Source organism: Dendropsophus ebraccatus, chromosome 3, assembly GCF_027789765.1.
Source record: "Dendropsophus ebraccatus isolate aDenEbr1 chromosome 3, aDenEbr1.pat, whole genome shotgun sequence".
Taxonomy (NCBI): domain Eukaryota; kingdom Metazoa; phylum Chordata; class Amphibia; order Anura; family Hylidae; genus Dendropsophus; species Dendropsophus ebraccatus.
The window spans coordinates 34,885,433-34,906,724 of NC_091456.1; the positions used below are offsets into that span (position 1 = coordinate 34,885,433).

Below are 21,292 nucleotides of genomic sequence, written 5' to 3' on the forward strand. Positions count from 1 at the left end.
CCATTCGGTTATATGTATAAGACACCCCTACAATAATGGTATGTTTTTGCTATTGTTTAGGCTGTCCGTCTAGAGAGCAGCTGGTCAGACCGTGTACGATACATGGTGGTGGTCTACAGTAATGGGCGCCAAGACACAGAAGAGAATATTCTATTAGGAGTAGATTTCACCAGTAAAGAAAGGTAAGCTTAGCCATAGTATATGTTTCACCTGCCTCTCTAAATGCAAAGTTTCCTGTAGATAGGAAACAGCTGCGATTTGGATGGACACTAAACCTAGAAATGAAGAATTACAAAAAAAAAAATCCTCATGTTTGTCAATCCAAAATACTTTATTTAAAAGGTTTCCTCATCTCCAACATTTATTCTCCAATGAATTCTAAATACTGAACAGAATACTCCATGTGATCCCAGTCATGGGAAACCCACTGATCTCTAGAACAGGGGCATAGATTCCCCATTCCTCCTTATTGTGGTTGGGAATACACGTTACTATGATCTTGGTGGTCTCGACAGTGGTGCCCTCATTGATCCTATACTTATCACCTATCTAATGTATGGATAGCTTCTGGTCAATAGTGGATGCAACCCAGGCTAGTGGTATACTAAATACTAATCTTAACTAATATATATATATATATATAATATTATGTTCCTGTCATTTGAAAAAGCTTCGGATCCATCATAGAGATATATATGGCTAAGGGTGTTTAGGTCCCCAACTGATTGTTAGACAGAGCTGGGAGAAGCGCACAGATGAGGGCTTCACTCCCTGGCTGCAATCTCTTGCTGCAGGAACCATGTGCATAGAATGTCTGTGGAGCTTATCTCCATGAAGCAACAAAGAGATCGAATGCTTCTCCCATCTCTATCTAACAAGATCTGGACCCCAACTGATCAAAAATTTTCTATAACAGTTGGTATAACATGTCTCTATAACAAGTTGTTCCAAATGACAGACACTTTTAGCACGAATTTGTAAAAATAAGTTCCTGTTTACAGATGATCTTCCTGTCTTTTCTTTCTGCTAGTAAAAGTTGCACTATTGGTATGGTCCTGCACCTGTGGAGTGACACCACCATACGTTTGGATGGGGATGGGTGAGTGCCTGCAGATACAGATGCTGAAGATGTTAAAAAAAGTGTGTGTTCCTATAAACATGTGCTTGGTCTCCTAGATCTGTTCATGCGTAGGAATTTAACACTCACCAGGCCTGTTCAACAAAAAAGACCTTTCACGCAGTTTTTTTTAAAGTGAATCTGTCATTGCTATCTACATTTCAAACTGTTAAAGGCAAGGAGACACATGCTACCTTTTATATAGACATCTGTGCTTACAGAGCATAGAAAATACTTTTATTCTCTTGTGCAAAGTGAAAAAAATGATAAAATGATTAGATAAACCTGAAGATATCAAAAAGTTAAACCTGTCTCTGTTTGCAAAGTTATAAAATCATGTTTTCCTTCTAAGCACAAGAATCATAGCGACTGGGCTGAGCTGCAGCATGCATCACGACTTGATCATGTACATTGATCATGCTGGGGGGGGGGGTAGACATGTACGCTGCAAGTCAGCACGACCTTCATGACACTTAAGCTTGGAAGTAAAACATGATTTTACAATTATGTATACAGCTGTGAGCTATGAGACAGATATCATTTGCTATATCTCCCTATCTGCGATCTCTTATGTTTTCAGGTCTCAGCATGATATAGAGCAGACAGATTCCTCTTAAACCTGCAGAAATAGGAAATTAGTGATTTAAGACTTTTTCTCCAGTATAGTGAACACCCCTTGAAGTGATGAACTGTTCAGAAGTTGGTATTCCATAGCTTCACACCTAACTATTGTGTAAACATAATTTTGCTATTTTTATATTTGCTTTTAGGGGATTTAGCGTCAACACTGCTGGAAGAACCCATGTGTTCAAACCAGTGTCAGTCCAGGCCATGTGGTAAGTGTGATACTATATTGATATTATCTCTATCCCTCTTTGTATTATATTTGTGCTACAGACTGGGTTACGGATGTGTGTGCTAACAGTCTACATGTGCACAGACCCATTGATTAACATGGGTGGATCCATGCTACAAATACAGTCTGTATTATGGCTTGGCAGTACTTTTTGCACAGATCATGGTCCTTTTTATTGCTCCGTAACAACAATGGATGTGTAAAAAGGTCAATTTCCATGTGTATGCAGACGACGATCAAACGACTAATGAAAATTTGTTCTCGTGTCGTTGATCGCTTCTTTTGAGTTGACCATAAAATATGTTAAAGGGGTTATCCAGCGCTACAAAAACATGGCCACTTTCCCCCTACTGTTGTCTCCAGTTTGGGTGGGGTTTTGAAGCTCAGTTCCATTGAAGTAAATGGAGCTTAATCGCAAACCACACCTGAACTGGAGACAACAGTAAGGGGAAAAGTGGCCATGTTTTCGTAGTGCTGGATAACCCCTTTAATCTTCACAAATCTTTCAGTATATGTACGCATGGTTTACTGGGATAAGAAGGATAAAAATCACAATTAAAATCCTAACTAACTACTATTGTTAGGTGTATTTTGGTGAACGATTTCCTGTAGTTTCCGATCGTTAATCGGAGAAAACAAGAAATCAGTATGTCTAATAAGACCCTTAGAGACCGCAGGGATAGAAAGGCATCCGTTTACACACCAGCTCAGATTGTGCACAGGGGGGAGAGATTCATTGGAGGACAGCTCCCACGGGTGAAGAGAAGAGAATTATATATTATGTAGGCTGTGTATTAATATAGAGCGAAAACAGAACTCACATAGCCAACTTTGTTGAAAAAACATTTATTTTTATTTTTTTAATTATAATAAGCTCAATGCAAGAATAAAATGTTGAGATTTCCGAACTGAACAACTTTATGACTTAAATCTAACAGGTCAGCACTTCAGATCCTCCACAAGGCCTGTGAGGTTGCCCGACGGTACAATTACTTTCCCGGGGGACTTGCGCTCATATGGGCTTCATACTATGAGGGCTGTATTAGCTCTGATCAAAGCTGCATCAATGAGTGGAACACCATGCAGGACCTGGAGTCCGCCCGGCCAGATTCTCCTATACTCTTCATGGACAAGTGAGTGTTTTCTTTAAAATATGAAAAAATGAAACAAAAGTTTCATGTTGTATTTCTGAAAAAACGAATATTGTATGTTGTAATAGGGTTTATAGCAAGTCTGTCGGCATTTCCATGATATGGTGGTGCTGTGTGGTTATAGAGTGAATACAATAGGAAATTCCCGGCACTCACCAAATAATTAGCAGTAAAGTTATTCCCTGCATGTCCAGTAGTACAATCCACAAGAACATTGGACATGGAGTAAATGACGTCACTGCAAATTACTTGGTAATTACTAGAATTTCCTCTCTTTTTTATAATAGGGTTTATGGCTGTGATGAGAGAATCTAGATCCATTTCTAGTTTTATTACTAATCTTTCTAACCTTAAATGCAGACCTACAGAAGGTGAAAAGACTGAATGGGTCATCAAAGCAAAACTGAGGGGCATCATGATGAGCAAAGACTTGGAGAATGTGACATGCAAAGAGGTAAAATTATCAAAGGGCAACTACCATGCTTCTGCATAAACAGGATGTGCATTCAGACTTCCTGGCAACGCTATAGCTCGTTGTTAAAGGGGTACTTCGTTGAAAATATTTTTCTTTCAAATCAAGTGGTTTTGGAAAGTTATATAGATTTGTAACTTACTTCTATTAAAAAATCTTCAGTCTTCTAGTACTTATCAGCTGCTGTATGTCCTGCAGGAAGTGATGTTTTATTTCCAGTCTGACACAGTGCTCTCTGCCGTGTCAGGAACTGTCCAGAGCAGTAACAAATCCCTATAGGAAATCTCTCCTGCTCTGCACAGTTCCTGTCACAAACAGAGGTGAAAGCAGAGAGCAGTGTGTCAGACTGAAAAGAAAACACTACTTCCTGCAGGACATACAGCAGCTGATGGAAGTAAACTACAATTCTATATAACACTTCTGCAACCAGTTACTTTGTAAGAATAAAATTTTCACCGTAGTACCCCTTTAAGCAGTTCCTATAGATTTGCAGGAATGATTTTCAGCGTTTATTTCTGTCATTTAGATCCGGAATGAGCTGGAGCAGAAGCTAAGCTGCAATTTGAAGGAGTACAAGGAATATATAGACAATGAAATGTTGCTGATTCTTGGACAGATGGATAAAGCTTCTCATATCTTTGATTACCTTTACCTGGTATGTAGCTCAGGTAGTATCATCTCATTTTAAAATGATATTGTATTTTCATATGTATTTTTTGAGGTTGGTTCTTCTAAGTTTTTTGTTTAACCGCTGTTGTGTTCAAAGAAGGGTGGCGATATCTATGGAAAAGTGGCATTTGATATTAGGATGTGATGGGTACAGCTGGACAATTATGGCATAAATAACCTCACAATTAATTGAACATGTAACATCGAATTTAGTTACTGTACCTCACCCCTTTTATAAGCCACATCCCTTTTTGCAAGCCACACTCATTCCCAAGCTGCATTGGTGCTGTGTATAGACCTGCTTGACTCTTAGCCTGGTGCTGCACTGATATTATCCTTAGCTGGTGTCGGCCCGAAGAAGAGCCCCACGGTCCCGGGCAGGCTGGCAGTGGTGTCCCCTGCAATGGGGAATGCTGACTTATTGAATTTGGCGCTGGCCACTGCCAGAACAGTGAGCTGCGGCTGGCACCAAATACAAAAAGCCAGTACTCCCCGCTGCAGGGGACACCACTGCCAGCCCACCTTGGACCGTAGGGTGCCCAGCAGTGGCTCCCGCTACCTGCTGATCCGGCAGAAGCCAGTGCTAAATTCAAAAAGCCACCGCTCCTGTCTCTACCAGTTGCTGCTGCCGGCCTGCCTAAGCTGTGGGGACGCCTCTCTCGGCCGCCACTGTGGGCCGATTAGCAACAGTCCGGAGATTGCTCTCTTGAACTTGGGCAGCGCGGCTGCAGTGTCCTGAGTGGCGGGCAGAGATACTGGGCAGATAAGCAGGTGGCGGCCTGGAGAGTTGTTCCCAGAGTCTTGGTATGCTGGTAGCGGTGTCCCTATGTCAGGTGTGGTAGTTGTTTGAAGTTGGTGCCTGGGGGTCCCAGATGAGCTGGGCGGGCAGCATGCAGGCGATCATTTTTTACAGAAGTAATAGTATATGCCAGTACTTTCTGATCATAGGGTCCAACTGTAGAGTTCCTCCGCCCGGTGATTAACTTGAGCATCAACAAAAAGTTGTATCAAGTGGTCTAAGTAGTTGACATGGATGCGTTTTCTTGACACATGACATTCAGTGCTTTCAGAGACTAGAGGGACACCTTTCATGCTTTTTGGATTGAATACACTTCAAATAATTGAGCCCCAGAGAGAACAGATTCCTATTTGAGGCCCTTTTACACGGGACGATTTTAGGAAAGGAGAATTGCTAGAAACGCGCCTTCAGCTGATAATCGGCCTGTGTAAAAGTGTCGGTGATCAGCCAAGGAGCAGGAAAACGCTCCTGGGGGCATCGCCTGCTGATCGCACCTTTTATACTGATAGTAAAACTTAGCAATACATTTAAATGGCTACACAAACAATACAGTAATTGTTCATGTGGCCAGGCTGCACGATTGATCAAGCCTTCTGAAGGCGCTGCAAACGAGTACCGATCTCACTAATCAACGCTCACTGGCATCCTTGTCTGGCCCCATATCGGGTTGTGTAAAAGGGCCCTTAGTAAAAGTGAATAAATAAGCCAATATACTTTTATCACTAGAAGGCAAAAGGTGAAGTCTTATAGTAAATAGTTAATCATTTCATTCTTTTTGAACCTTGGCCAGCGCTAACACGGACTGGCTTTCCTATCCTAACCATCTGTGATTCACTGGCTGTGCCATTTCAGAGTAATCATAGATGTAACAGCTGGGATTGACACATTTCTCCCTTTAAGCAAATATAGGGACCGGGACCATCTTGATAACTTGGAGCCCTGTTCCCTGTCAGGGTTACAAGCATGACTGCTCTCAAGTGGCACTTCCATTCACTAGGAATCATAGATGGATGGGGAATTTCTTCATGCTGTCCGTGGGTTGGGCACCATTAAACTAGTAACAGGTTACCTTTAAAGTAGAGGTCCGGCAAAATTTTTATGTAAGTATTGTATTGCCCCCCAAAAGTTATACACAGCCCGCACAGCTCTAGGAGTCGGGTCGTGACATCACAGTGTTATCCAGGAAGTGACATCACCGTGTTATCCAGGAAGTGACATCACCATGTTATCCAGGAAGTGAAGCCTTGATGCAGTAGTAAGTGCAGGGAAAAAAGCACTTTATAAGCATTTCCCGTAATAAGTGTATAATGGTGATTTGTATAACTTTTGGGGGGCAATACAATACCTTAATAAAAATGTTCGCCGGACTTCTCCTTTAATATTTTCTAAAAGAAAGTCATCACAGTTGAGATTGCATAGATTTAGTTCATTGTGCTGTGTCTTTCAGGGCTCTGAGTGGAATGCATCAAACTTGGAAGAGTTGAATAATGCAGGGTGAGTATAACCCTGTACATTCGTTGTGCTGCTAGCTCTGTAGTTAGTCATACATTAGTGTACACATTATCCTTCTAAGAGCCCATCCTTGGTGGATATAAGAACTACATACACTTTAATACACACGTTATATCAATATCCATATACTGTAGAACCATGGGAGTTCCAGCTTAATGTGTATAGTGTGTGCAGTTGTTGTTGTTGTTTTGTTTTTTTGTTTTGCAATAAATAACCAGTCCGTGCGTATACACAGAGACATGAGTAAATGCATTTTCTTGTATTACAACGTTCTGATAAACTTGCTTATACATCTTTTATGGTTTTTGTACTGAGAATGTACTAATGTTGTATTGTGTGTTTTGTTTTGTCATTCCAGAGTGGGCTACATACTGAATGTGACCAGGGAAATAGACAACTTTTTTCCAGGCCTTTTTGCTTATCATAATATCCGGGTATATGATGAGGAGTCCACTGACTTATTGTCACACTGGAACGATGCCTATAACTTTATTAACAAAGCAAAGTTAGTATCTGTTTAAATTTGTGTAGTTGTGGCAGACGCAATGATAAAAACCTACAAGTACACATTTGTTATGTCTTTGTGTCCCTTGCTGTATGTTTGTGTACATGTTTTGATGATTTTGTTCCTTTTATATGTATTGCTTTCAATAGTTTAAAAAATGACAACGCTCAGGGTCCTTTTATAAGGCCCGACATGGGCCTGTGCAAGGATGCAAACGATCAGCGAGATCGGCGCCCATTTGCAAGTGCCTTATATGTTTTACACAGCCATGGAAAGTGACAGCACTGATATGCATATATCCATGGTGTCAGTTTCCAGATCACACAAGCAGTGCATACTTGCCTAGAGCGCTGCTGTGTGATCCGGCACTGTCAGTTTTTGTCCTGCCACCAATGTAACTACAGGCCTATCCTCCTCCAGACTGACAGTCTGAGGATGCAGGGTGGCCACCTGAAAATACTGCAATAGTTGTAGAGCAGGACAGAAGGTGGGAGTGCTGGGTCACACAGCAATGCTGAGGGTAAGTATTCACTGCTTGTGTCATCTGGAAACTGACAGCATGGATATATGCATATAAATCCATCAGTTTCCCTTTGAAATTGGCCATGATGCCAGCCTGCCTGCAAGATGAGATCAGGCGAGGATCAGGCATTTTTCAGCACCTCTTTTGATTGCTGTCTCTTTTACACTGGCCTGATTATCGTCCAAAGGCCCACGTAAAAGGCCCATTGCACATTATGTTTAGCTTCTCTCTGGTGAGGCCATAGTATGTTACATAAAAATTTTATAAAGTCATGGGAAAAAAATTATATAAAGAATGAGAAGTCACTTATATCATGCACTCTGTAACATGAAGAGCGACATCTCATTGCTGCCTAGTATTATTTCTTGGTAGTCAGCTTATCTTCGTTAGTGGTGTGTTGTTGGTGGAACATTACATTGGCATTGCATTATGACTTTAATCTTATTATTGTGCCAACAGAAAAAATCACTCCAAGTGTCTGGTGCACTGCAAAATGGGAGTCAGTCGCTCGGCTTCTACAGTCATTGCTTATGCAATGAAAGAGTATGGCTGGTCCATGGAGAAAGCATACAATTATGTGAAGCAGAAACGCAATGTAGCAAGGCCAAATGCAGGCTTCATGCGTCAGCTCTCCGAGTACGAAGGAATCCTCGATGCCAGGTGAATTTAACTGGTCTTTTCTGTATCAGTCCTTAAGTGCAGCATTTTACAGTGAACATTTCAAATATCCAATATCCAAATTATATTGAAGATATAGGTACCATGAGTATTGTTTAAAAGAGGCTTACATGGTCCCATAGTATCAAATTGAATTATATTCCCTTTCTATGATATACTTCCTCCAGTAACCTCAAATAGTTTCAATATACAATGCTCACATTTTGTATTTATAGGGGGAGATTTATCAAACTGGTGTAAAGTAGAACTGTCTTAGTTGTCAGATTCCACCTTTCATTTTCCAAGGAATCTGTGAGGAATAAAAAGTGGAATCTGATTGGTTGTTAGGGGCAACTGAGCCAGTTCTATTTTCTCCCAGTTTAAAAAATCTCCTACATAATTCCTATATATTCCATTTTTTCACCTTGTATTGTTGTTCATGACTTGTCATATTGGCACATACATGTCATCACTTTGATTAAAGGATACACTATGCACTGCAAGGTTCAGTCCGTAAAACAGGGTTCCTATGCTGACCTTATTTCTCAGATTGAACACCTTCCTGTGAGTGGGACTTGCTGTGTCATAGTGAATTATGATGCAGTGAGTTTCAGAACGGCCAGCCAGCTACCATACCGAATGTCAGTTCCGATGGGTATTGCTCAGGAAGCTCATGGACTGAACACAGCAGTGTGCAAGGTCCCTAAGGGCTTATTTCCCCATTCCGTAATCCACAGAGGTTACAAAACGTGAAGCTGCACAGTAGACCCGCAGCCCTCCCAGCATTATGTATCCATATGATGCTGGGAAAGCTGAAAGTGTAAAAAAAAAATTTAAAGGTAACCATTCACCCCGTGGCCCCAGCAGAAACTGACATACAGTGACATAAAGGTTTATATACTTACCACATCGCTCCTGTTCCCGTCCCGGATCCCGTTGTTGACACGGAGAAATCGCCGATTCTTCTTCTCGCGCCCATTATGGTAATGAGCTGAGATGAGTCCAACGTCCATAGGAAACGACGGACGAGTCCAACTTATTCATGAGGTCCTCTTCTCGTCGCCGCCCATCCACGCCTCCTGGAACTCAATTGACGTCTTCAGTCTTCTGACGAGTTCCCGCACAGGCGCCGTTGCGATGGTCCCGTCACCTCTTCTGCGCCTGCGCGGTAAACAGGATACGTGCTCGAGACAATCGGCGCACGCGCAGTAAACAGTGAAGCTGCGGAGCGGCCTCAATTGTGAACTGCGAATGCGCCGAAAACGACTGTCACGGCGCCTGCGCGGGATCCGGCGAGAAGAAAGAAGACGAGGAGGAAGAAGACCCGGCGTCAATCAAGTGTCGGAGGCGGGAAGAAGGCTGGACTTCGGGCCCGGCGGCGCTCATTGCCATAATGGGCATGAGAAGAAGAATCAGCGATTTCTCCGTGTCAACAACGGGATCCGGGACGGGACCAGGAGCGATGTGGTAAGTATATTGACCTTTATGTCACTGTATGTCAGTTTCTGCCAGGGCCACGGGGTGAATGGTTCCCTTTAAGCACTTTCAGCTCTCCCGGCATCATATCGATACATGAGGCTGGAAAGCTTCTAGTCCAGATTAACACTCAGTAACCTCCATGAAATACGCAGCTTGAGAATAAGCCCTAAGGTTTGTAGGCCCCTTGCAGAGCACTCTTCTCTTTTGATGGGTATATGTATATTAATTATATACAGCACAGCTCAGTTAGGAAGTAAATAAAAACCGATAGCTCCACAATATTGATAAATCTCTATAATTCTTTGAGTGGACGTCAGGATGTACGACATTCATACATACTCAAAAAACATGGTTAAGAACTGCATTCAAGGTGACAGCTAATCTATCAGCATATCCATAAGACACAACCAAAAACAGCCCACGCCAGTGTAGGCAATGATATTGTGTCCTAATACCTAGGTGAGGGGAGCGATCCTGTCAGTGTCTCATTCCTGTTAGTTCAGCACGTGTTGCGGTTCTAACAAATGGATTGGAAAGCAGATGCAAATTTCCTGCCACCTGCATACAATTTCATATTTGCTTAACACCTGGATTGTCGGCACTACCTTGTGCATGCTTAGTGCTGATCAGTGCAGGGGATTTCAGGTACTATGTAAACCAAGATAGAAAGGGTGGAATGACGTGTAATACTTTATCTTCTGATAAACATTGAGGATATGTAAAATACCCCCCACAAAATTTGATTGAAAAATATAAAGTTGTTATTATGCAATCGCCTTTTTAGTGAGAATACTCATCCCTGCGTATTGTCTGGGAAGACTTAGGCCACGGACGTGGAATGCCTGTATCAGCTGCTGTATGCCCTGCAGGAAGTGGTGTGTTCTTTACAGTCCACACTGCTCACTGCTGCTACATCTGTCCATGTTAGAAACCTATTCACAGCAGTAGAAAATCCCCATAGAAAACAGGACAGTCACGGACAGAGGAGTCAGCAGAGAGCATTGTGTCACACTGGAGAGAATACACCGCTTCATGCAGGACATACAGCAGCTGATAAGTACTGGAAGACTTGAGATTTTTTTTTAAAGAAATAAATTACAAATCTGTATAACTTCCTGACAACAGTTGATTTGAAAGAAAAATGTTTTCGCTGGAGCACCCCTTTAAAATAGGACTCATACCTTATAAATGGCCATTTATTTACTTAATTATTTAATTTATGTCTCAATTTATTTATTTAAGTAAACAGCGACACAACAAACTATGGAAACAACATGTAGAACAAACAGAATTTGAGTCGATGTTTCCATCTGCCTATCAGCAGCCTAACTTGGAATCTGACCTTCAATACAGAATAAATGAGGAAGATGTGGACGATCAAGTTTTGACTGAAAGTAGATGTTTTGGAAATCTTCCAGAGCCTCATGGGTTCATTGAGCCAACTGTGCTGCTGGAGGTCCAAGACCTGGAGAGAGATGCCTTACTAGTAGACCCTCCCTTCTCAGATTCATACTGCACTATGAAAACCAAAGAGAAAACATGCGACAGGGCAGGAAGGAATTTCCAAATGCGAGAAGTAAAAAAAAAGTTGGACTTTGAAAGCACTTTAAGTCCACAGTACCTGGAAGATAATCTGAGCCCTGAAGAAACTGAAAGGAAGATGTTATCTGCACATACAACGTATTACAGAGAGGATCCGCGTGCTGGCAAGGAATTCTCGAACAATAGCAGCAGTAAGAGAAGCTGTCCAAAAGACAGTGAGGTAGGAGTCTCTCCAGTTGTATAACATTAACAAAATCACATAGCCAAGAAATTGCCTTTTCCTAGATTTATATGGCATAACTTTAAGGTGAAATCCACTTCTACCAAGTGGTGGGTGGAGACCAGATGGCACATGGCTGAAAACTGACAGCTGTATAGGGAAAGGGAACATTTGGTATTTTAGATGATTTTCCTTTAGCACTACCATAATCTATAAAGACGTAAGATACTGAGAACATATCCGTCCAAAATCTAATGGAAAAAAGATTTTGTGTCTTTCAAGGATTGCTTCCTACAAACCAGACAGTCGCAGATTTATCATACTGTAGCTGAGGATGTGGTTTTACCAGTATTAAAATATATATTTTTTTTTCTAATACCTACATATATTAAAGGGTTTATCTGGTTCCCTGGTAAAATATGTATATGTCGAATCATCCTCTCTCCTGGAGAGTAACAGTTCATTCCATACATGTCATTACCTTTTCTGTCTCCTTCCCACAGTTTTGAGCCTGCTGCTTTCTCCTAAAGACACAGAAAACTGTATCTGAGCTGTTCAGTCCATCTCTGCTCCCACTCCTATCCGAGACAGCTGTTGTAAACAAGTCCCTTTCTGTAGCTTTGTGATGCTGGGAGGATTAATCACTGTGAGGCCATGAGCAACCTGACCTCAAATTAACCATCCCAGCATTACATAGAAGCTAAACAGTTGCAGATAGGGACTTGTTTACATCAGGCGTCTTGGAAGGGGGGGAGGAGGAGGAGGGGGAGCCGAAGAGAAATGCTTACACATAGTTAGTTGTCTTTAGCAGAAAGCCACAGCTCAGAACTGGAGGAAGGAGACTGAAAGGATAATAACAAGTGTGGAAGGAATTGTTAGTCTCTAGGACGGGGGGATAATTCAATATATATTTTACCTAACTGGATAACCCCTTTAATAGTTTTCCAGTGGCAGTCATATAAACTGACCTAGAGGTGATGCATAGCAGAATAATAGATAGAAGTGACCTTTAACCTTTCCTGTAACTTGAGCAGTGGTGGTTCTAACACATGCCTGTGCCACCTCCTCACCTCTTTACTGTAACTTCACTCCACAAACAAAATTCTCAGAATTGTTCTGTTCTTGGCTATTTTCAGGATTTGCATCCCAGCCACCTCTTATCCTGTGTACAATTTACTACATTTGCTTTTCACTAGCTCGGTTGGCTTTTATAGAACCATTTTTATTGAGAAGTGTAATTTCTGAAAGGATAAATGAGGGTAGATTTTGTTTTCCAAAAAATGAGCCTTTATGGTGCGTTCACACCTACAGGATCTGCAGCTGATTTTCTGCAGCAGAGTTCATTTAAATAACTGAACACAGCATCAAATCTGCTGCAGATCTGCTGCAGATCCTGTAGGTGTGAACGCACCCTTACAGAGTGTTTTGTGCGGCATGATCCACAGACAGCATGAAACAGGAACAGGCTCTCTCATTGCAACCAAGCTCCCAGCTGAAATGCTCGGCTTGAGTGACAGGTTGGTAGGTATTTGAGCCTGTCCCTTTTTCAGTTAGCATGAAGCACCTGACAGGTTCCTCTTATGTAATTAACCCATAGCTGCACCAGGACGTTACTGAACGTCCTCGTGCCGCTATGGGAGTTCAGAGGGGGGTCGTGCGGCGACCCCCCTCTGAACTGCCGCGATCCCGGGTGCCGCATGTAGCCCGGGATCGCGGCTATTAGTGGGCACGGTCCGATCGCCGTGCCCGCTAATTAAGTACTTAGAAGCAGCTGTCAAAGTTGACAGCTGCTTCTAAATACTTGCTCATATCCATCCCTGGTGGTCTAGTGGGGGGATCGCCCCCCTGCGGCGCAATTGCGGGGCGGAGATCCCCGCATCCATCCCAGGCCGGGGTCTGCGCCGTAATGGCGCTGATCCCGGCTCGGCATTCTATTGCTTTTGGCTGCAGCAGCCAAAAGCAATAGAACACCGATCTCATGGATTCATGCAGTTTAACTATACTGCATGGATCTCTATGAGAGATCAGAGTGCATATACTAGAAGTCCCCCAGGGGGGCTTCTAGTATATGTGTAAAGTAAAAGAAAAATGTATTTTTAATAACACAAAATCCCCTCCCCTAATAAAAGTCTGAATCACCCCCCTTTCCCCATTTTATAAATAAAAATAAATAAATAAATTAATAAACAAACATGTTTGCTATCGCCGCGTGCGTAATCGCCCGAACTATTAATTAATCACATTCCTGATCTCACGCGGTAAACGGCGTCAGCGCAAAAAAATCCCAAAGTGCAAAATTGCGCATTTTTGGTCGCATCAAATCCAGAATAATTGTAATAAAAAGCGATCAAAAAGTCATATATATATATATACAGTCATATATATACAGCCCCATAGACCAAAGGATAAAAGCGCTATAAGCCTGGGAATGGAGCGATTTTAAGGAACATATATTTTCTTTAAAAGGTTTTAATTTTTTACAAGCCATCAAATCAAATAAAAGTTATACATGTTACATATCGTTGTAATCGTAACAACTTAAGGAACATATATAACGAGTCAGTTTTACCCCAGGGCGAACGGAGTAAAAACAACCCCCCCCCCCCCCCCCCCCCCCCCCCCCCTTCCCAAATAAAAAAAAAAAACATTTTTTTTTTCAATTTCACCACACATATAATTTTTTTTCTGGTTTCCCGGCACATTTTAGGCAAAAATTACATCTGCCATAGCAAAGTACAATTAGTTGCGCAAAAAATAAGGGCTCTAGGTGGAAAAATGCAGGCGCTATGGCCTTATATACACGAGGAGGGAAAAACGAAAACGCAAAAATGAAAACTGGCTGTGTCCCCTAAGGGTTAAAGAAGAAGTCTGAAAAAAAGTTTAAAAAATCCCATGCAGGCAGGGAGGGGAAATAACATAATAAAGAATGTATACTTGGCAATCCCTGTTCCCCCAAGTTGCTGCATCACTGCTCCCAGAGCCCCGCTGGTCTCCTACTGCTGCTATGTCACGACCAGGCTGATGGACATTCATCCAGCAGTCATGTAAAGGAGAAGTCCGGCAAAAAATTTTATTAAAGTATTGTACTGCCCCCTAAAGTTTTACAAATCACCAATATACACTTATTACAGGAAATGCTTATAAAGTGCAATTTTTTCCTGCACTTACTACTGAATCAAGGCTTCACTCCCTGGATAACATGGTGATGTCAGAGGGATGCTCAGTGTCCCCCCAGTGCCCTGTTACCCTCAGTGTCCCCCTGCCATCATCCTCGGCAGCAGCCACAGCCCTCACAGCTCTGGGAGTCGGGTCGTGACATCACCATGTTATCCAGGAAGTGACATCACCATGTTATCCAGGAAGTGAAGCCTTGATGTAGTAGTAAGTGAAGGGAAAAAGCACTTTATAAGCATTTCCTGTAATAAGTGTATATTGGGAATTATAACTTTTGGGGGGCAATACTTTAATAAAAAAAATTTCGCCAGACTTATCCTTTTTAAGGTTTTTTTTTTTATTTTATAAGATGACCCATTTTAAGTTTATAACCCTAAATGATTGTTTGCTTTTGTAGGAAGATGCAATATTTGGAATCCTTAGTAAGGTGAAACCGCCATATCCATCGTGTACGGACTGTATGTATTCTGAGGCACAGGAAGAATGTCAGGATCTGGATACAGCGAATATGACTGAAGCCCCTACTGTATGCACTCAGCCAGCACTGTTACAGCATATGACTTCAGCAGTTTTGGATAGGTTGCACGGACACAAACTAGTTAAATCTACACCATTGCAATCCGATTTGCAAGCTTCTAAAGATGTGGACGAAAATTACAGAGATTCCGTTAAACTGCAGGAATCAAGCGAGGGCCAAGGGTTCTGTGAAGACTCTGCCTCCAAAAGAGATTACAAACAGGCTAAAGACGTAAAGTATTTATTTTTCAGCAGGGACTTGGACAAACCTTTGACTCATAGCTACTTGATGCAGCACCAAGAGTCTATTATTCAGCTTCAGAAAGCTGGATTGGTTAGAAAGCATACCAAAGAATTGGAACGTCTCAAGAGTGAAAGCTCTTCTCTACTTAAGGAGAGTCCTTTAGAGAAGCCGGAGGGCTCAAAACAGGAAGATCCGCAGCAACTCTCTGTTCAGCCTGTTGAAGACCAAAAGGATAGCACAGAAAAAGTAGACTTGGTTGACATATCTGATGTCGTGTTTCAAAAGACTTCTACTCCATCCTTCAGTAAAACTGAGTTGATAAGTAGCTATACTAAAGACTTCCTGAAAACTATCTGCTATACGCCAACATCTTCATCAATGAGTTCTAATCTTACCCGCAGTTCAAGTAGCGACAGTATCCACAGTGTTCGCGGCAAACCTGGTCTTGTCAAACAGAGAACTCAAGAAATCGAAACTCGCATGCGTCTGGCCGGTCTTACTCTTTCTTCACCTCTTAAGAGATCCCACTCACTAGCCAAACTGGGAAGTCTTAATTTTTCCACTGACGATTTATCATGTGACCCTGACAACTTCCAAAGCTTGGAGTGCAAGAGCCCAAGGCTAAGAGACAATCTTGTCTGCACTGACACTCCCTCATCATCCTCAACAATGGAAACTCCGTCAGCTCTCACGACATCCAATAATTCATCGGTGACCGATACAGATACGAGATGACTTTTTTTTCTTTTTTTTTTAAGCAAATATTACTTTTATTGTTTGTCTGATATAAATGTAATGGGCGTATTGGAGACCAACATTTTCTTGCTTTTATACCCATTGCAGATTTACTTGACTAACTGTGCACATATTATCGCATTCATTACTAATGGGTTATTTTTCTTAATTTTTTTTTTTTGTACTGTGGATTTATTTCTATTTTATTATTACTGCCAACGAAGGTACGTTTTTTTGTATTTAAGTTAATTTTGGACTGGGAACCACAACATTGTTACATTTGTAGATGACTAATATATGTATAAAGATGTGCTGCATTTCACATGTACTGAATGCTACCTCCATTTACTTTAGGAAGGCTTTATAAAGACACACCAATATAAAGTGCTGTATGATTAAAGAGAATCTGCTGCCAGACTGAACCCTGGCTTTTAGAGTTGCTTAATTCATTGCACCTAGTTTACTCTGTAATAGTTAGCAATACCAAGTAGACAGTGTTTAGTCTGCAGAGTGTTTGACTATGATCACACACTAAGGATCGTATTACACGGCCAGACGTTTAGTACAAGTGAGCGCCGATTTGCTAGAGCCTATTGCACAGCTCGATCGTAAAGCAAAGGCTGCACAGACATCGTTGGTGATGTCAGTGCAGCCCTTGCTGTTTATAGTAAATAATAAAATATATAATTTACCTCTCTGCGCTCCCCGGTGTAGTCCTAGCTTCTCACCGCAGCTGCTGACACTGCTGAAACAGTCTTTAAAGTGACAGACTGCTCAGCCAGTTACTGGCCGAGACGGCCTGATTGGGCAGATTATTGCTGATAAGAACCCTATTAATGGCGGCTCTGGTCAGCTGGAAACAAGAAAGAGCATATTGGGGAGCGTGGACAGGTAAGTAAAACTCATTATTTTCTAGGTTTTGAGCTTTACATTAGCTAATTTTGTAGGAAGAGTTGAGCAAACTTCGTGCAGGCTCGGGTTTGTCTGAAACAGATCGTGCAACATTTGATTATTGGTGGCTGCTGAAGTTGGATGCGCGTCTTGGGGGGGGGGGGGGGGGCTGGGTCCAACCTGCAGAGAGGGGACAAGTGTTCCAACTCAGAATACCCCTTTAAAGTCAAGGCTAGATTATAACATGGGCAAAATAGGCACTTGCTCTGATCCCTCCACTATTCAGTGTCTCTACTACCTCATATGATTTATTCCGAAACATCCTTTACGGGTCACTTTAAACACATAAGGGTTTAGCATTGCTCTTAATTTGTACCCAGAGTCGTCCACCAATCTTGATTCGGCACTGCTTAAAAGGCTAGTCCTTGTTTAAAGGGGTTATACAGCGCTACAAAAACATGGCCACTTTCTTCCAGAGACAGCCCCACTCTTGTCCCTAGCTTGGGTGCAGGTTTTGCTGCTAAGTTCCATTGAAGTGAATGGAGCTTAATTGCAAACCGCATCTGAACAAGACAAGAGTTGTGTTGTCTCTGAAAGAAAGTGGCCATGTTTTTGTAGCACTGGATAACCCCTTTAAGAGTAAATTGGCCAAGAACATAGCATACTACCTTTTGTCCTGTAAGCATGGTACCAAAGTACTTATCTAAGTAAATGTGGCTAAAAGGAGGCTAAAAAAGAGCGAAAAATCGTTCATTTTGATCTTTCAACATGTTCTCAAATCGTCGTTCATCGTTCGCTAAAAATTCGCAGATCGCTTCGTGTAAACAGTCTTTCAAAGATTCCCCCTATGTAAAAGATGGGCTTAAGCGATCTTAAAAACGATCGCAATAACGATTTTTCTTGCAAATCTTCCGATTTTTCTAACCGATTTATTCGTCAAAACGCTGATTGATCAATTGGGCGAATTATAGCTTTGTGTAAACGCAGCAATAGTCACCCAAATGTATAACCACCCTATATTTAATGATTCTGCTTTGCTTTATGTCTGATGAATTGACCATTTGTACCCAGCAATTACCGGTGCGTTTACACTGAGAGATTTATCTGACAAATTTTTGAAGCCAAAGCCAGGAACAGACTATAAACAGAGAATAGATCATAAAAGAAAGACTGAGATGTCTCCTCCTCTCAAATGCATTACTGGCTTTGGCTTCAAAAATCTGTCAGATAAATCTCTCTGTGTAAACGCACCATTAGAATAATAAAAAATGTGACTGCATGGAAATTGCATGCAAATGTAAAGATAGAGCACTGTGGATTGCCTTCAGTTAGTAGAAGTTACTTTACATCTGCAGTCACGTAAAATAAAGAAGAAAAAGGAAGAAGAAGGGGATAATATTGTGTCTCTTACCAGTAGGTACAGTGGTGGGAAGCTGAATATTACATTTTAAGTTATTTTTAAGGAAGAAAGGTATAGTAGATAGAAGCATTGCTTTACTTGGGGAGCTAATGAAGGTGGGTTATGCCTATGAGATGGAGGGGGGGGGGGGGGGGGGAAATATGCCTGACATATATTACACTATGGGGGAAATTTATCAAACATGGTGTAAAGTGAAACTGGCTCAGTTGTCCGGGGAGGAGAAAGTGGTGGTGAGGCATGCCTAAGTGCGGCACGAACTCCTCACCACTACAAGTTACATACAAAAATACAATAGAACTACTGCACAGACTACTAAAAGAAAGGTACTGCACACATTATGGGACATACTGCTTCACTGCACTGTCAGCACCTCGGGACCAGCCCAGGTGCTGACAGATTTCCTTTAATGGGAGCTGAGCTGCAGTAACACAGCTTGACCACTACATGATGTATGGTGCTGTCCGCGTCCAAATGTTTTACTGGATGTGATGGAACCACAGCTCTGGCCAACAGATGATTGCTGGAATGTGCCACGTTATGTTATGTAAAGGCAACAAGTAACAGGTTGGACTAACTGATGTACATTCCGCTGAGATTTGGAGAACCAATGCATATGTAGTGGACCAGATGTCTAATAGGGTTCCATATGTACACGAGCCCTTATCATTTAGCCTATAAAGAGATACTCCAGAGAAAAATGTTTTCTTTCAAATCAACTGTTTTCAGGAAGGTATATAGATTTGTAATTTACTTCTATTTAAAAATCTCCAGTCTTCCAGTACTTATCAGCTGCTTCATGCCATTCAGAAAGGGTTTTTTCTTGCCAGTCTGACAGTGTTCTCTGCTTCTTCAAAGTATCCCTTTAATTAGCATTGTGTACTTATACCCAACCCTTCCTATAAATTCAGTGTGCATTTTCTTTTTATGCTTTCATATTAGGATTCTACAATACATATCTATGTTACCAGTTTTGTAATGGTCATAGATTGACATAGCCTAAAGCCCCTATTACACTGGGCGACAGAGAAGAGCAAATGAGCACTGTCAGTGCGATCGCACGTGTCGCCACTGAGCGGGTGAGTACGGGGGGCGGGGCTGCTTTGGTGCTCGCTTAATCGTCCGAGCAGCCCATATCGGATAGCGGCGGTCTGCTGCCGCTGCTCCTGTTCCGCCCTGCGACAGCAGCAGATCGCTACTATATCAGTCGCCTGTCTTTAAACATGATGAAAGACAAACAACAGCAACGATCAGCCAACATTGTTCATGTCGGCTGATCGTTGCCTTCTATTACACAAGACGATTATCGGCGATGAACATCTCGTGTAATAGGGCCTTAACACCGTATCTCTGTACCTTACAGCCAGCTGAATGTATTACATACTTCACAGTCAAAGATTTCATCTGCGGACCAATATAAGCATGTTCAGCTCAGTTAAGCAGCCCTGCCAGCTCTTATATTGTATACCTGTAGGAGTTGCCTCTTGTTTTCATTGGATTGAAGTATTTGTACAAATGACAAATATGCGCACATACAATTTTGATTTCTTCACTGTGCGAGGATCAGAATTGTCAGACTAGTTAGATGTGTGCTGAGAAGTCCACTAAGTACGAGCAATGGAAAGACGAGACTAAGCTAACCATTTAAGGAGAAGGATTTTAGCTTCTGAAATCGTGCACTTGATGCGTTCCCTTTTTAATACGAAGGATCTTGGAACTCCAAGGGCCATGTTATCCAGCTTCACTACTTAGCTTAACTACTTCATGTCCTGATTTATAACTCACAATGGGCTGACTGACAACTAATATGATTAGTTGCATATGAGGTAATGCTAACATTAGTACATGGAAAGTGACATACTGGCCCATAGTGCGGTAACCATGTAACATACCATAACAATGCACATGCCTCTTCAGGCTTATAGTGATTGCTTTATGCAGTCATCTGAGAAATGGGGCCCCAACCCTAACATGGTGTGTCATCACATGCCAGAAGAATGGATGGGAAATATGGTGCCTTTTTATGCTATACAATACAGTTCTGCATGTCTTTGTGGACATTGACAAAATATACTGGTACTGCCTAATTCTTAGACTAAGTGCATCAGTCTGATCAATCTGGTCTCTTACAGTTCTTTTACACAGAAAGATTATCTGCTAAAGATTTGAAGCCAAAGCCAGGAGAAGACTATAAACAGGTCATAAGGGAAAGACTGAGATTTTTCCTCTTTTCAGATCCATTCCTGGTTTTGGCTTCAAATGTTTGGCAGATAATCTGTCAGATAATCTTTCAGTGTAAATGAACCCTAAGGCTCCTATTCTGCGGGCCCCTGATCAATAATGTAAATGAGCGCCGATCTACTAGATCGGCACTCGTTTACTGGGCCTATTACACGGCCCAATAATCGTTTAGCGAGGGCTGCAGGGACATTGTTACCGATGTCCTTGCAGCCCTTGTTTAAACACCATATTTTACCTAAACATGTTGCAGGTCTTCCCCTGCGCTCCTTCTTCCTCCCGATCCTGTGCTCAGCAGCAGCTTCAGTGCAGCTTGTCTGAGCTGACAGACCACTCAGCCAGTCACTGGCCGCAGCGGTCCTGGCCAGTGATTGGCTGAGCGGTCTGCCTGGTAAGGCAGGCTGCACTGAAGCTGCTGCTGCGCGCGAGACCGGGAGGAAGAAGGAGCGCAGGAGAAGATCTGCAACATGCTTAGGTAAAGCTTCAGTGGCAGACGCCAGCACCTACCTGCTGGCATCTGCCATGTCGTTGTTTGCATCTGTTATGTCCTTTTATGCGATGAAATAAAGTCCAGA

The 21,292-nt window shown here is 42.1% G+C and overlaps 1 protein-coding gene across 1 annotated transcript in view; it reads left to right on the forward strand.

The window, feature by feature from the left end:
• The window catches only part of SSH1 (slingshot protein phosphatase 1), a 36,384-nt gene extending 19,777 nt beyond the window's left edge, over nucleotides 1-16,607 (forward strand). Inside the window, exons 5-15 of the mRNA XM_069961400.1 lie at nucleotides 61-182; nucleotides 1,031-1,099; nucleotides 1,888-1,953; nucleotides 2,912-3,106; nucleotides 3,485-3,578; nucleotides 4,123-4,251; nucleotides 6,512-6,558; nucleotides 6,935-7,081; nucleotides 8,064-8,264; nucleotides 10,983-11,502; nucleotides 15,074-16,607. Coding sequence (XP_069817501.1) covers nucleotides 61-182; nucleotides 1,031-1,099; nucleotides 1,888-1,953; nucleotides 2,912-3,106; nucleotides 3,485-3,578; nucleotides 4,123-4,251; nucleotides 6,512-6,558; nucleotides 6,935-7,081; nucleotides 8,064-8,264; nucleotides 10,983-11,502; nucleotides 15,074-16,171 — 2,688 coding nt within the window. The 3' untranslated portion in view covers nucleotides 16,172-16,607. The remainder of the gene's footprint in view (nucleotides 1-60; nucleotides 183-1,030; nucleotides 1,100-1,887; nucleotides 1,954-2,911; nucleotides 3,107-3,484; nucleotides 3,579-4,122; nucleotides 4,252-6,511; nucleotides 6,559-6,934; nucleotides 7,082-8,063; nucleotides 8,265-10,982; nucleotides 11,503-15,073) is intronic.
• The last annotated feature ends 4,685 nt before the right edge of the window (nucleotides 16,608-21,292 follow it).